The 16934-nt window shown below is 35.4% G+C and overlaps 1 protein-coding gene, 1 long non-coding RNA gene and 1 pseudogene across 13 annotated transcripts in view; 2 read left to right on the top strand and 1 right to left on the bottom strand.

Annotated features, from left to right (window-relative positions):
* The window catches only part of LOC148702653 (beta-glucosidase 22-like), a 19209-nt pseudogene extending 17171 nt beyond the window's left edge, over positions 1 to 2038 (top strand). The window contains exons 11-12 of the transcript XR_016396082.1: positions 1314 to 1419; positions 1509 to 2038. The product of XR_016396082.1 is annotated as a beta-glucosidase 22-like (transcript). The remainder of the gene's footprint in view (positions 1 to 1313; positions 1420 to 1508) is intronic.
* LOC120110211 (uncharacterized) overlaps positions 1 to 3954 on the bottom strand; it is a 33373-nt gene extending 29419 nt beyond the window's left edge. For all 6 annotated transcript variants that reach the window (XR_015967923.2, XR_015967917.2, XR_015967924.2 and 3 more), the window contains exon 1: positions 3808 to 3954. This is a non-coding gene — a long non-coding RNA (uncharacterized LOC120110211). The remainder of the gene's footprint in view (positions 1 to 3807) is intronic.
* Positions 3955 to 8187: 4233 nt separating this feature from the next.
* Positions 8188 to 16934, top strand: LOC103715308 (beta-glucosidase 22-like). Of its 6 annotated transcripts, none has more exons than XR_005510988.3 (13): positions 8188 to 8420; positions 8538 to 8601; positions 9604 to 9662; positions 13040 to 13115; positions 13201 to 13272; positions 13959 to 14046; positions 14132 to 14387; positions 15341 to 15456; positions 15529 to 15749; positions 15831 to 15859; positions 15928 to 16059; positions 16255 to 16348; positions 16449 to 16934. XR_005510988.3 is itself a non-coding variant. In XM_039124563.3 (13 exons), exons 1-13 carry the CDS (start codon positions 8277 to 8279, stop codon positions 16675 to 16677), a joined length of 1563 nt encoding a protein of 520 aa, XP_038980491.2. In that variant the 5' UTR covers positions 8191 to 8276; the 3' UTR covers positions 16678 to 16934. The 6 variants fall into 6 exon arrangements, 4 of the variants coding, with proteins under 4 accessions (XP_088558851.2, XP_038980491.2, XP_088558852.2 ...); XR_005510989.3 differs by having other exon boundaries at positions 8189 to 8420; positions 15940 to 16059; XM_039124563.3 differs by having other exon boundaries at positions 8191 to 8420; positions 15928 to 16042.

The raw sequence follows: 16934 nt of genomic DNA on the forward strand, positions 1-16934 counted from the left end.
AAGTTTCATATCCGAAGCAAGTTTTCAAGAAACCGCTCGAGTTTTAGCAAAAGCTGCTCTACGAGGTCGTATATAACGAAAGTTTGCTTGTTCGAGTTTTTGTTTTGACAACCAGTCAAAACAAAAACTCGAAATACATCTCATTACAATTCTAATTCACTTTATTTTTTTGCATTGTACAGCGAACGATTAAAAAAAAAAATCTTAAAATTAAAGAATTATAAGACTTTTTGTCTCATTAATGAAACACTATCTATAAAAGTAATTAGATAGGATAGTTTGTACCCTGTCAACTGATAACGAAATACATCTCATTACAATTCTAATTCACTTTATTTTTTTGCATTGTACAGCGAACGATTTTCTACTCTGCTTACAGTTGCCTTAAATTCGTTACGCGATGGAATCTAGAGCTGTTTGGCGTTCCAGCCCAGTTCCAACAATGCACTTCCAGATTATGGCCTTCCTTAAGAAATTAATGCAATTTCTTCCCTTACCGAGACCAATCCACTGGCTATGGCTTGTTGCGAATTAGCTTCCGAGGTCGAGCAGTCTCAATTTCACTACTGGATTTGCGAATGAATGCTGGGCTGGGCCACCTCGAATGGCGTGAGCCGTATTCAAAAAGCACTGGCTGACAAAACAAAAGGGAAAAGGACAGCAACTGGCTCGAAGGTGGTTTGAATTTGTTCATTTGGAATCTGGGCTCTTCCATCTTCTACTTATTTTTTTCTATTTACTTATTTTTTTTTGCTTTATTCTTTATTTCATTTCGATTTTCTTTCCCTCTCTTTTCTTTTTATTCCTTTCCATCATTCCTTAAGTCCCATAGGTTTGTTAATCCTGTAGAATCTGACCCAAGAGGGCTGCAATATATGTTGGAGTATTTCAATGATGCCTATGAAAATCCTACTATTTATATCCAAGAAAATGGTTAGTGCAGTTTCAAAATAATAGCTTCAATTTTCTTACTCAATCATGTTGGTAAGACCAGCACTGGCCTCAGAATTCCCTAAATTTGGCAAAAACAAATGCGAAGAGAAAGCCACTACCAAAAAAATAATACTTTAAAAAAGATAAGGTACTTCCATATGCTCCTCTTTTTCTAAGGCCACTGAGCACCTTTAAACATCTCTCCAAGAGAATTTGGAAACCATCCATTTGAGAGCTACATGTCCCAGAGGAACATATAACAAAAATATTATTCTCGGACACTAAGATGCACTCTAGTTAGTGTTTGCACCCCCTAAGTGACAGATATAGCATTCAAACGTTTGATGAATTTGTCTGCAACTTTGTATTTTGTCCACCAGGTTATGCACTGGGATTATCTAATGACACATTCCATGACACTGCCAGGACAGATTTCTTGAGTGGTTTCATAGGAACTACATTAGATGCTGTCAGTAATGCTGTAATGTAGGTCAAAAACACTACAAGCCACCAAATCCAAGAAATAAAAAAAGTTTGTGCCATACACCTTTTAACAACTTGGTTCTTTTCTGCAGGAATGGATCAGATGTGAGAGGATATTTTGTGTGGTCATTCTTAGATGTATTTGAGTTCTTGGCAGGGTATACATCATGCTTTGGACTCTACTATGTGGATTTTGAGGATGAGAAGCATGAAAGGATACCGAAGCTATCTGCATTTTGGTACTCCAACTTCCTCAAGAAGAAGAATGTCTTCAAGATAGAATGGACTGGTATCAATGCCAAATCTAATGCTCGACAATGAGTTTTCTTCAGGTTATCCTCTGTTGGAATGGAAATGGTGAAAAACAGAAAACAATACATATAGTGGCTATTTGATGCACACTCTGGCTTGATCATTCGAAGGTAAGGAGAATAATAAGGCGCCTGAGGAAATGAAATTTATGATCCTATTGTATGTTCTGCTTCAGTAAGCTATATTAGTTTTCATGTCATGGCATTGAGCTATCAGTGGATTTTTTCCACTTATAATCTTGAGAGAATTTTTTTCCATTGTAAGTACATACAAGTTCTTCAAGTTAAAAATGAACTTTTCCCTCCTGGTAGCTACAGTATTTTTATTGATTGATTTGTTAAACATTAAAAATTATTTGAGAAAGCATAAAAACTGGCAGAATCTAAGAAAATTATAAGAACTTATAGTTGTAAAAGATGGGAAAGAAACCCCACACACAAATACAATATTTTGGATTTCATCCTTGGAAACCAACCTCACCTGTCTGACATGCTGAAAGCATGGTATATTGATGCTCAGATAATGGTATAATTTTCTGATCGCTATTTAACTCCCAAATTAAAGAGAGAACAGAATAAATCTATCATGCACTTTTCTCACTTTATTTTTCTTTTTCTGCCTTTAATTTAAATGTAAGCACAGAGCACTATTCTATCGGGACCTAACACTCTTGTATGTATTTGAAAGATCACTACACATTGCCAAGTGTATAAATCGGAAATCTACCATATGAAGCTGTTGGATCTCTTAGCTAAGCCATTTGCTAACCTATTGTAACATTCTATTGTAAGACTTCAACCATAGTTAACTACTGAAGCATGGCACCTTAATTTGAGTTTAAACCCCAGGAAAGACTCAAAAAGAAAAAAAATCTTGACATTGCAGAAAGATGATAAGAAATTGAATATTGATGAAATACATAACTTTGGATCACAACATAGCACAGACAACAAGTTGAACATACTGAAAACAACGTTCTCTGTTAGTTTGTTTTACTAATGCCTTTTTAGTTTTAAATATAATTTTGTTGTAAGAATAGGTCTATAACCATGATAAATGGCATGTACTAGTTGACACATCTAACTTGCACCATGTCCCACAACATCCTTCAACATGCATTTTTTTGGCGTTATGTTAAATGTACCGTAAGCACCCAAAACTTTTGCTCTTTAAAATGACAAAACTATAAACGAGAAACCATGAACAATAAATCTTGCCAACAATGCTAGTCCTAGTCATTCTAGCTATGGAAACAACACAGAATGAGCACAACATTGTCAAATATAACTATGGAAACATTCCATCATTGATGATCCAGCACTCGAGATAACCGTAACTGCCTATTCTGGATTATATCGACTCCATATACCCAGATGACAATTAAATTAGGTTTTTTGTGTTATCATGAGCCCTGAGAATTCCCAATCAATAAAGAGAAACAGCTTCCAATGACAGAGCTTGCATTCGACATATATTGACATCCTTGCTGACTTGCAAATATTGCTCAAAATAAAGGTAACATACTAGAATCTTCGTCCCAATGTATCAATATAAGTTTATCATGATAGCAGATTAACTGATCGACCTCTTCGATCCAGTTCCAAAACAAGCACCAAACTGCAACCTTTTCAGCTATATGTGATGCAGCTTGCGCTTCCTATTCAGTAAAAGCCAAATCTGTTGACCTAAAAGGCAGTTTCAACGACTAATCTGTTTCGCTCACGAATTTTTCCACAAAAATTAAGTAAATTTTTCATCTTACATTGTCCATTTTGCCATCAACGTAACTCCAAAATAATAACAAAATTGTATTTTCTATGACACAAACTTCGCTCTAAGTCGGTGAAAGATTAATACCAAACATCAAATCCAAGAAATCATCATATCAAGCAACCAGAGACTATCTCATCCGCCCTTTAGCACTAGGTACAAACAAATATAAGATATAATTATTGATTAATCTGTCTATCTGAGGACAAATCGAAGAACCATTCGGACAAGAAGAAAAAATAAAGGAAAACTTCAGCATAACTTTTCAGAGATTGTCGATGCTATGGACTAAGAGTAAGGATTCCTCACCGGCGCGGCCGCGGTCCACGGCAGCGAAGGCCTCCTCGAAGGGATCGTCCCCGTGGATTTGAGAAGAAAAGGACGGCTCCACGGGACGCGCCGCCTCGTCATCTTTTTCTAATAGTTTATGAAAAAGTTCGTTGGCGGCAAGTTCGATGTGAAGTCCGCACTCCGCTATCAGCCTCTATATGTGCAATCCGTTGCCATGAAAAAATCTGGGATAATTGTGCAGAATAAAAAAAAATTAAATAACACCTTCCGAGCAGCTATTTTGGATGAGATTTTAAATTATTATAAATAATATCAGAGCAGGTCTAGTCTATAATCTATGTAGACTAGGAGACACTGTAATATGGTTCTATTGGAGCTGACTATGGACCAATCGTGATATTTGTGATTAAATTTGAATGGATTTGAACTCTTAGCCTGACGAGAACGTCAGTACTTAAACAGAGAGAGTATGCGAGGACCGTACGGGCGTATATTTAGTCCCACATTAGTTATTCGCTGAGTAGATCTTGGGTACTTATAGAGGATTAAGGAACCTAAATAATACCTTCTAGCTAGCCATTTTGGGTGAGGTCCTGGGTTGTTACAGTGGATACACCAAAAAATAGAGAATTTTCGAGTATTGATTCATCCGAAAACAGAGATCGATAGATCGACAATGGGGATATTTGAAGCTTCTAGACATGGCAACGATAACCACAACAAAGGCGAAAGAGATGGTGGCAGTAGATTAGGTAATTGGTGACGCTAATACCATGTTAAAGTATTTGCAAAAGAATAGAAAAATAAGAAAAAAAGAATAAAGAATTCCATCACATTCAATATATCTCAGGAGTTATATATACTCGTGTACAGATTCTTATAAAAAAATAATATAGTTTTATATAAGATCATGTTAACAAAAAAAAATTATATTCGTCGATATAAGTTATTATGTAATTTTTAAAATTATTTTAAAAAAAATGTTGATGAAAAAATAATAACCAATATAGAATTATACTAATAAAAAAATAATATTGATGATATAGAATTATATTAATAAAAAAATAATATAAACTGATATAGATAGTCATGTAACCTCTAAAATTATATTAATAATGGAAAATTTTAGTAGCATTTAGGAGGCTATTTATCCTACTCGATCGTGGCCTTCCCTAAGGTATCTTGTTCTATTCTTTTTGTTCTTTAATAAATTGTATAGGCTAAAGCACTCCGCTTTCTGAGATACCAATGTTATCACGCATCACGTCACTTGTCAGCTTCCATGAGCTCGCTTGACTTGAGGGCACATCCGCTGTCCGTCTTATATTATTTTTACTACATTTCTAAAGGAAGGATTGTTTTGTGATCGAGCCAAGTATAGCCGACACATCCTTGTCTCTATCTAGGAGATGCTTTGCTTCTTATTTTTCAGACGTTACCTCTTCTCGATTGTTCTCCTTGGACTCTCCTTGCTTGCTTGGAACCCGTATTTGAGCCGCTATCGCTGGTGGTTGGCCTTGCAACCCTCTTGCATGCATCTAGGATAGATTTTTACATTGTATAATTGCCTACCATTTTATTTTTTATTGAAGTTTTTATTAGAGGGAGCAGCGAGTACTGTTTCATACTCCTTTCCTCCCCCGCCATTTCCCTGAGTATATATTAATTTATAGCAGTCTTAACTTCTTATGCACGCATGGATCATTTTGCTGCGCTTCTTGAACTCATTCTGAATCTTTTTCTTCCTTTTTAGCAGTCATCGATCCCCATGCAAACTTCTAGACTGTGTATATATACTTTGTCCTGGGGAGAAAGAACCCGCATCCACATTTCTTGCAGATTAACATAGAGACGTCTTATTAGCAGGCAACAATTCAAGGGCGATCACAAGGCTCAAAAGGTGCAGTTAGATCCAACAGGCAACAGCAGAGTTCGAGCAAGAGAAAATATAGTGGCAACCCTCCATTTAGCGTGAACCAGGTGCATTTCGAGGAAAAGCAACAACATAATTATTTGGAAAAATTAAGTTCCCTTAGGATCGAAGCCATCTTTTATAGTTTGATTTATTTAACAACTAAAAAAATAATTTTATTTTTCTATTCTATTATATTTGGTACAACCTCAAAAATTATATATAATCGTGAACAGACTTCATAAAAAAATTAATATAAGCTGATATAAAATAATGCTAATAAAAAAAATAATATTCGTCAATATAAGTTGTTATGTAATTTTTAAAATTATGCTGATAAAAAAAATAATGTAGACCGATATATAATCATACTAATAAAAAAATAATACTAACAATATAGAATTATGTTAATAAAAAATAATGTGGACTAATATAGATTATTATATGATTATTAAAATTATGCTAATTAATAGTGAAAAACTCATGTAGCAGTAAGGGGGCTGTTAATTATTCTACTCGCGTCCGAGGAGTTAATGCCAATATCATCATGCATCACGTCACTTAGATACCAATATCATCATGCATCACGTCACTTAGATACCATATCATCATGCCTCACGTCACTTGTCAGCTTCCATGAGCTCGCTTGACTTAAGTGCACATCCGCTCACCTTCTTATGTTATTTTTATTACATTTTTAAAGACAGGATTGTTTTCTTTTTTTGAACTTTGCGATCTAGCCAAGTATACCCGACGCATCCTGTCTCTAGGAGATGCTTTGCTTTTTATTTTTCATACGTTGCCTCTTCTCGATTGTTCTCCCTAGACCCCACCTCGCTTGGAACCCGCATTTGAGCCGCTATCGCCGGTGGTTGGCGGACAACTTTTAATTTTAAAGGCATTCGATGGCCTAAATGAGTTCATCAAAATAATTTTAGATTATTAATAATTTTTATTTCAAAATAATTTTATTTTTGATGATCAAAGATCACCATATTTGGCATGCAATATTCTAGTGACTAAAGATATCCGAATATCCATAAATACGTTTGGTATTGCATACGAATCCAAGATTATTGAGCATATATAAAATACATTAATTATTATTATAAATTATTTTTTTATTTATATTTATATTATATTATTTTATTAATATTAATATTTATTTTGATTAGAAAATAAGATAAAATAAAAGTAATATATTAAATAATTTCATAATACAAATATAAAGTGCAATAATATATTTGTATTATAATTTAAAATTATGATTGAATAATATGATTGATAATATATTATAATATAGTATATATCAAAATCATAAATATGTATATCAATATAATATAATTTATGTAATATTGATATAAAATATTAGATATATTGATATACTAATTTTTTTCTAGACCCAAGAGTATTTTTTGTCTTCAAATTTCAATCCAAGATCACTGTCTTGGGATGATTCTGGATACTCGATCTCAGGGATAGGTTTTCAATCATTGGGTTAGGTGGTGATTTGAGAAGTAAGGGGTGTTTTAAGATCAATGCCACATAGGATCAATCACTGCAATGCAACCACATATGGTGATCCTGGATACTCGATCTCTTCTACCCACATCATCGTTGATTTTAGGATGATCGCTCCATACCAAATACCCTCTTAAGGTAGATTTATCAAAAGGCATAAAGACGGTGGTGGTCCACATTATTTGTTGTTTTTGTAGCTAATTCTATGGTATCTCACCATCGTGGCTCCCCCATAGCAGATGTCGGATTCATGCCAATAGCATCTATCTCAGCATCCTTCAATTGTAATTTTAGTTGGATCAGGAGCACCGATGAGCTAGTGGACCAGTCCAACTATAAACCGACATGCACAAAACACGTGTATATCGCTCCATTTTTCGTGTTATCTCTTTTTGTCTGTTTGTGTTGGTTCATGGTTGGACCAATCTATCGTTCAGTTAGCAAACCTAATGCAATCCGAAGGCCGGGCTCTACCGCCGTCTTTTTCATTCTAATAAAACAAATATTATATTATATCATTCGGTCAAAAATAAAAGCAGAGCAATTATTAACACTTACAAAGTTACAAAGTTGGCTGCCATAAAAATAATATATAAAAAAAAAACAAAATTGGCTACCAACTCCCATAAGAGCAGCTCTCTAATTGACGGACGCTTCATGACCTGTGGTGGTTATGAGCAATGTTATGGTAACTACGGGAAATAACACTCCAAAAAGTCTCTCTCAACCTAATTAATCTTTTACCATCCACTTTGCTTCATTACGTGACATAATTCCCAAGGCCAATATAGAAGGAGCACCGGGAATGCAACGCATCTTACTAGTGTTTTTGTTCGTGTTAGAAGGAAAAAAAAAAAACACAATCGCGTGGGGCCCGATCATACGTTCTTGTCGCTGGGGGGGTTTCGTTGTCGGCAACCGCATGGCCCTACTGAATCGGCATCTCACGCCGCCCATGAATTCCATATACAAGAGCGAGTTCTATAGCCTTTTCTCGCCCAGCTCTTCTGCGCATCAACTGAAGAGTGAAGGGGGGCACGACAGAAGAAAAAGGATGAGGAGGGGGAGCACCGTTCCTTTGTTGCTCCTCCTACTGTTTGCATCTCTGGAGGTGGATTCGAGCCGAACTGCACCACGATATAGCAGGGATGACTTCTCACCGGACTTTGTCTTTGGGGCTGGAACCTCAGCTTACCAGGTAATTAAGTTTTCTCTCGATTTAAGCTCCTCAAAGAGAGAGAGAGAGAGAGAGAGAGAGGGAATAATGAGCAAGATTGAGACAAGTAATATACTGGTTCTTCGTTCTAAACTGTAGGTGGAGGGAGCAGCAGCTGAGGATGGAAGGAGTCCTTGCATCTGGGATACGTTTACTCATGAAGGCGAGTCCATTTCTTTCAGCTTGGATTGGGTGCATGCATGGGAGGGGCATGGTTTTATGCCATCAGATTAATTTGTTGTTAGCCGGAGAAAAGGACAGAAAGATCGGTGCAATCGGTTTTCACGTTAGGTGTACATCATAGAATTTTTTAGATTTAAGATTTGCTGGGGCCGATCAGGTTCGCAAACAACAATTTATCGGCAAAGGGTTTCTCTCTCTCTCTCTCTCTCTCTCTCTCTCTCTCTCTCTCTCTCTCTCTCTCTCCTGCTAAAACAATGGGTTTGGGCATGAAAAATACATCTAATAATTTTTTTGATTAGGTATTTCAAAATTATACCCAAAGTCTTGCTCCATAGGATTTGGGATTTGTCCCAAATCCAAACCAATTATATGCTTAGATACAAATATATGCATATATGTACTTGCACATGTAAAAATACACGTATACGTACATACATGTATATTTATCTATAACTTTTCTTGTCGGTCATAAAAGAAAAAAAAATCAAGTAAAGAATAGTAAAACTTTTTTTTTTTTTTAGAATGGAGGAAGTAAGATACTTCTCCCATATTATATTAATTATTCGGTTAAAAGTATATTAAGTGTTATAGAATCGGAAAGAATAGCAAAAATCTTAACCCATCTTATTCTACCAACTTTATGCTCATCTGCTCATCTCATTTGCCAATATTTTTACTTAACGTTTATACTTTTAAACTCTTCTGATTGCATGAATGCTCGACACAACTACCATTTTTTCTATATCAATATGTGGTGTTTGAAATAGAATACTTTGAAAAATGATTCAAAAATATGGCAAAACAATTTGTTAAATACTCGATCTCTATCCTAATGCAATATGATATTGGACTATTTTTGACTATAATATTAAAATTAGATTTAAGATTTTAATTAGATGTGAATCTGAATTACAAATATATATATATATACATACACCCATAAAAGGGTTGACTATCGATAACGAGTTCACGACCATGACAGGAAAGATGCCAGACAAGAGCACCGGTGACGTGGCTTCTGATGGGTACCACAAATACAAGGTATGTCACGTCCTAACTAAAGGCCGTCCATGCATTGATTCCACCATGCTGCTCGAGCGGTATTTTATTTATAAATTTTCATTTCTTTCTCTCGAAGTCCCCTGAGCATGTCGTCATAGTCCACCCTGAGCGTGCGAGAGTTGAAGAACTTATTTGGCAGAATTTTTTTTAAATATTTTTTTAAAAATATTTTTAAAAATATAATATTTAAAAAAATAGTTTTGGCATATTTAGTTGATCAGAAAAAAATGACAAATTATAGAATGGCTTATGTTTGATTGGATATATGTTTTACCAAAAAAGTTATATAAAATATCTATTATATTCTTAATAAAGGAAAAATTTTTACCGATAGATTTTGATGGCTTAATAGTCCTACTAAAAGAAAAAGATTCCAATTTCCAACCAGTAAGGAAGTAACTTTGTCGTGCCATTCATAGATTTTTCTTCTTCATAAAATATGGAAATCTTATTTTTATGGAAATGTTACTTTTCCACCTTTCTTATTGAAAAATTCCAACTAAATAAGAGATATTTTTTTATTTTTTCCGTTGACCTTACTTTTTTTTCTTTTTTTCGCAAACCAAACAAACCCAAAGATAAAGAAGTTTTCTTTAAAAGAAAAAAAATATGTTCAAACTTAACATAGAGGACTTGTTTGATTCGTGGAAAAAAAATGGTCAACAGAAAAACAAAAAAGTGTAACAAAAAGTAGCATTTTCATGAAAATAAGATCACCATATTTTATGAAGAAAAAAAATTCATGAAGGACATAAGAAAGCTACTTTCCCACCAGTTGAAAATTGGAGCTCTTTTTTTCTAAAAGTACCCTTAAGTCATCAAAATCTATAGGTAAGATTTTTTCTTTGTTAAGAGTATAATAGGTATTTTATATAACTTTTCTAAAAAAAGTAGAGGCTGAACCAAACATAAGTCACTTTGTAATATATTACTTTCTCATGATTAATCAAATATACCAAAACTATTTTTCATTATATTCCTAGAAATCATCTTCTCAGTAAAAATATTACAGCGAGGAAAAATTCTTTCCGTGAATCGAACAACTCCATAAGAGTAAACTGAGCTCGAGCCTAGCTCAAACTTAACCCAATATATATTCTTGTTGCGCTTAATCGTGAATTACCAAACCACTGCGAGCTATCAAGCCAAGCCAAGCCAAGAGTTCGGCTTATGTGGAGCTTCAGCCTACGTATGTTTAAATGTCTATCATAAAAAAATAGCATGATTCTTTTGCAGGCCAATACAAGAAGAAAGGTTTGGAACATTTACATTTTTTATGAGAAAATTTAGACAGGTATTAGATGCAGCCTGAACTTGAATTAATAAGGTCCCTTTCTTCTTATCCTTCTTTCTTGACTTTCACTTCCCCATTGTACTGCACATGCGTCAATGGTCCTTGTCAAAATACAAGACATAAATAACCAAGTAAGACGTTTTTGTGTATTGATGAACGGAAAAGAGCTCTATCTTCATGATAGCAAAATTTTGATGAAGACTCTTCAAATCCTATTATAGTTAAAATTATATACACATCAAACTTTTCCTCTTTGTTGCACCTATTTTTTCTGGTTATAGATTATAACTCTATTTGAATATATGGAGTCCTTTTTTTTTTTTTTTGATGAAAAGGGAGGGAGACCCATCCTATATTTCATTAAGAGGTAATTAAGGAGTACAAGAAGAGAAGAGCACAAAAGCTGGAAAATTTTTTTACTTCCATCTAAGATAAGACTCTGAGATTCAAAACTTAAAATTCAAAATACCTCCCATACAAACCATATACCTCATTCAAATTTTAAAACTTAAAAATTCAAATTTTGACTGCAGTCTACTTCGTTGCTGGTTGACTCACCAAAGATTAGTGCATAGATAAGCACGCAGATTAAGGCCTTGTTTTGGGGAGCTGTTAGTAGTAGAGCTTTTGGAAGTAGAACTGTTAGAAGTAGAGCTGTTTGAAGCAGAGTGTTTATAAAAAGCTGTTTGCTGTTTGATAGCTACATTTCTAAAGTGCTGTGGCACTTTAACATGTGTTTGGTAAATAAACTGAGAAAGTACTTTTGTGTGACAAAATGATCATAAAGGACATTACCAGTATTATATAACAGAGCATAATAAAATATAATATATATTAATATATAAATATATGATATAGTATAATATTAATATAATGTAATATAATATTATCATAATATAGTACTGTAACATTATGTATTATAAAATAATAATTTAATATAATATTAAATTATTTAAATAACATATCAATGCATTATGATATAATGTAATATAATATTATATTTATAGTATAATACAATATTAAATATATAAAATATTATAATTATTAGTGTAAATTAATTTTTCATCCTTCTAATGACCATTTATCACTCTAACAAATAGAGAGAAAGGAAGAAGAAGATTGAGAGGAAAAGGGAGAAAGGAAGAGACGGGATAAGGATTTTGAGGAAAAAAAGTGTGATTTAAATGGGGGTATTTTGGTAAAAAAAATAGCTTCCCGACAAAGCTGAAAACAGCATTTCGGAAAGCTCCAAATTAGAGCTTCTCCCCAAAAGTTGTTTTCAGCTTCCCGCAAAAGCTGAAACAGTTTTCCGAAAATTTTACCTTGAAAAAGCTTTTTGGCCCTTCAAAAGCTCCCCAAACAGGGCCTAAGCCGGCTGAAAAGCATTAAGAAAGAGCACAACTAGGACATTGACGTCCGTAAAGCAATCTACTAATTGAGCTCTCGTAAAGAGAGAAGGGAGAGGGGAAGGAAGGGAAGTTGAAGCTAATGGGAGGCATTCACATTGAAGAGAGAAAAAAGGGGAGAAAAAGGAATGAGAGCATGGGTAGATTTGGAGGGCCAGTTGAGAGATAGGTGTAGAAATCTTATCAGCAACGGTATCAAAAAAAAATAAGGGAAGAGGGAGGAAGATAGGAAGAGAACAAGAGGAGAGCGCAAGAGAGAGAGAGAGAGAGAGAGAGAGAGAGGGAGGACTGGAGGGAGAGAGAGAGAGGGGGAGGCAGAGGGGTCCAACGGCCGGCCAACTACCAAAGAGGATGTACGGTTGCGGACACCTTCACTAGGAGAGCTCGGAGAAATTTGTTGTTTGGTCGAAGAGTAAAATATATGGAGTAATTTATGGTCCATGCCTCGATAGTATTATTTGCATCTTGTAATGGTGAACTGTGGGTCTCATCTTCTAAATGCATAGTAACTTAGATTTTGTGATCACATTTTTTCAAGGAAAAAACAAAACAGTCTGAAGAATTGAGATGTAAAGTCATGCATCAAAGTTTTGCAGCAAAGATGTGAATCTATGATTGTTTGTGACACTTTCCTAAGGTCCAATGTAATCTTTCAGGAAGATGTCAAGCTTATGACAGATACAGGACTGGAGGCCTACAAATTCTCCATCTCTTGGTCAAGACTTCTCCCAAGTATCACAAACAAACCAATGCTTCTGATTACAGGTGTGCACCATAAAAAATGTTCCTTACTTGTGTGCTGTCTCTTATTTTGTAGATGGGAGAGGAGCTGTCAATCCAAAAGGCCTTGAGTTTTATAACAATCTCATCAACGAGCTGGTAAAACATGGTCAGCTCAGTTTGTTCTAATTTGCTCTTATCCTTAGTTTATTGATAAACGAAATTCAAAATTACGAAGTCACAAAATTCTAAAGCCATGCATCCTTTGTTGTGTGCGTGATACCATAAGAAGGCACAAGAGATCAACAATGGGAAATACATATCAATTAAGTTATCAAAAGCTCTAAAGATTGCTCAGCCTCTCCATAAACGACAGTTTCAGTAACTTTCTGATAAATTAGCCACACTATACAACATACCTCTCTCACCTTTCAAATTAGTCAAATTTATAGGGAAGACTAACCATACCAAGCAGGTGTCACTCTATGGATCAAGATGATGCCGGCCCTTTAAAATGGTGCTCAATTTCCACTAAGATAACATCAGTCAGGAGTGGTTCTTCCTGAAAATCAGATGGATGACAGTTAAATAAATGTACTATCAAAAAATCCAGCATAAAGTTGGACAAGAAATAGAACATCATCATCACATAAATAATGCCTGATATTTCAACATCACGTAAAGACTATCTCACTATATGCATATTTATGGGAGGATGAGAACTGAAACCAGGTGTCAGTTCTTTAAGTGTAAATATCGTACCATAGATACCGGAGATGTCAAACCTGTGCTCCTAAGATGAACTGCATTTGATTATATCTTCTTCTCAGTTCTGTTTTCTTCTGAATGATATAGGAATTCAGCCACATGCTTCACTCTATCATCTAGATCTTCCCCAAGTACTTGAAGATGAGTACCGAGGATGGCTGAGTCCTAAGATTGTGTAATCCTTTTTCTATTTGATGTTCTAAACTTTCCTACCAAAATGCAAGTGATCTAATGTCCTAACCCCTTCAAATTAATAACAGAGATGATTTCACAGCATACGCGGATGTGTGTTTTAGGGAATTTGGTGACAGAGTTTCCCACTGGACCACCATTATAGAACCCAACATCATGGCGATTGCTGCCTATGACAGCGGAGCATTCCCACCCAATCGGTGTTCTTATCCATTTGGCATCAATTGTATAGCAGGCAATTCCAGTGTAGAGCCATACATCGTGGCTCACCATGCCCTACTGGCACATGCATCAGCTGTCACACTGTATCGGACTAAATATCAAGTAAGTCATTTTGTTCAAATCATTTTCTTAAATTAAGTATCAATTCTAGTGACTTCCATAAGGGGCCAGGCTTCTATCAACATACATCTATCTTTCAGAATGGAAAAGCAGAAGTGTTTGAGTGAATGCTTTATAATTGTGAGGACACGCTTCCAAATTTATGCAGTTGCAAAGGTGTTGAACCCTCCAAGAAAACATGCTAAATACGTATATTATAGAACCATAGACAGACTCTATCTGTACAGTTCATATACATGATTGTAATAGGGGTGAATTATCTGCGTGTGGCGAAAACAGGTGTCACATTTTTTAAATAAAGAATCTACTATAATGAATGTTCAAAAGATATTAGTGACTAAAAATTTAAAACAGGATGGCTCTCATCTCTTCATTGATTATCCAAAGAATGTTTTGTTCAGGTCATAATCTCTCCAGGAAAATGCTCTACTCTAATGATACCGAATTTGGTACAGCATCGAAAACGCCACAAGCAAGTCATTGAAATGTTGTATCATAACAAAAATTGAAGACATCTACTTGTTTAACACCTTGAAGCGCAAGGCTAAATATGACCATTAACCTATAACTTTTATTCTGCCTATAACTATGACTAACGAGCTTTAAGAGGCTACTAATTTGGTTAACTTTTAGTTTTCATTCCTTGCCATTCAAACCCACTGCACAAGACATCCTTATACCGAGCTTCTATGAATTTTGTTCTCACAGCTTCTGAGTGAGGTTTCCTCCTCCTTTCTATCCTAGTTCAAAGTCAATATTTATGAAGAATTTTCAGTTCATGCATACAGCACTATGTAGTTTTACTCAGTTCTTCTTGACAACACTATCATTTTATTTGAACAATATCCACATAATAGTCTATCAAATTTCATTAAAACTGCATGCTTTAGATCAAGAAAGAAGGGAGGCAATGCTGCTGACATCCTTAAATTCAGGTTATGCAAAATGGCTGGATAGGCTTGAATGTGTATACTTTCTGGGCTTATGCATTTACAAACTCCACAGCAGATGTTCAAGCAGCCCAAAGATCATTAGACTTCATGATAGGCTGGTAAGGGAATAGCATGTATAGTACCCACACTGATATGGATATAAGCAGCTGACCTCCTAGCATCCACTTCAGGATCATAAATCCCCTAGTATTTGGAGACTACCCTGAGGTCATGAAGAAAAACGCCGGTTCAAGGCTACCATCCTTCAACAAATACCAGTCCAAACAAGTGAAGGGTTCATTCGACTTTGTTGGTCTGAATCACTATTTTTCGGCATTTGTCAGTGATAACTCCAATGGTTCCAGGACAGATCTTCGAGACTACAATGCAGATATCTTTGCAAAATTCACAGGTTTGGTTTCCTTGCATTGGTAATAGGCTGATGGAGACTATGTGGACTGTACTCTAACCAATGGCTGATATCTCATTGCAGTATCAAAGAATATAACACCCACTGATCAGGTAAAAGTGCAAATGATTCCTTTATTGAATGCTGGTTACTAGTTCACTGCTTCTTGTGGCTGACTCAGGTGTTAAATCAGCTTATCCCAGTTCCTGCACCAGCAGATCCACAAGGGCTGGAATATATGTTGGAGTATCTTAAAGAAGCCTATGGAAATCCTCCCATTTATATCCAAGAAAATGGTCAGTCTGCTTCCAAGGTCACGAGGCACCTCCTAAAATCTTCAACTTTTCAAAAATCAAACAGTTGTTAAAATATGTCCTGGAAAACCTTTTTTTGAAGTTTTTATACCCTCATAAACCATACTTTTTGAATGTGTCAACCACCCTAAGTGTCTGAGGTGATGCTTGAATGTCTGATGTCTATGTCTGCAACAATGCATTTTTGCCATCAGGTTATGGAGTAGGAATATTTAACGACACAATCCATGACACTGCCAGGATAGATTTCTTGAGTGGCTTCATTGGAAGCACTCTAGATGCTGTCAGGTAACGCTGCTGTCTTGATGATATACACTACAAGCCACCAAAACAAAGAGTAGGAAAAATTAGGCTGTAAACCTTTTAAACACCTTGTTCATTTCTGCAGGAATGGATCAGATGTGAGAGGATACTTTGTGTGGTCATTTTTAGATGTATTTGAGCTCTTGGCTGGGTATAGATCACGCTTTGGGCTCTACTTTGTGGATTTTGATGATGTGAAGCGTGAAAGGGTTCCAAAGCTCTCTGCCTTTTGGTACTCCAACTTCCTCAAGAAGAAGCAAGATATGAACATAGAAAGGACTGGTCTAAATGCCACATCTCATGCTCAGCAATGAGACTGCTTCAGATTATCCCTTTTGGCCTACAATGGAGAGGAGAGCGAGAAGACAATGCACACGGCTACCTTCTGCCAAATCAGATTATGTGTGATGTGCACTCCCTAAATGGCTCAGTAATTCAAAGTTATGAGATTAGTAAGTTATAATCAGCAGGGAAAGTTACAATCTAGTTGCATGTAAATGTTCAGTAAGCTATTTCAGTTTCCATGCAGTGGCATTTGAGCTATCAATGCACTTCTTCCCTTCTATTTTCA

Source organism: Phoenix dactylifera, chromosome 8, assembly GCF_051530095.1.
Source record: "Phoenix dactylifera cultivar Ajwa chromosome 8, Ajwa_hap1_PhDact_Kaust_v1.1, whole genome shotgun sequence".
NCBI lineage: Eukaryota > Viridiplantae > Streptophyta > Magnoliopsida > Arecales > Arecaceae > Phoenix > Phoenix dactylifera.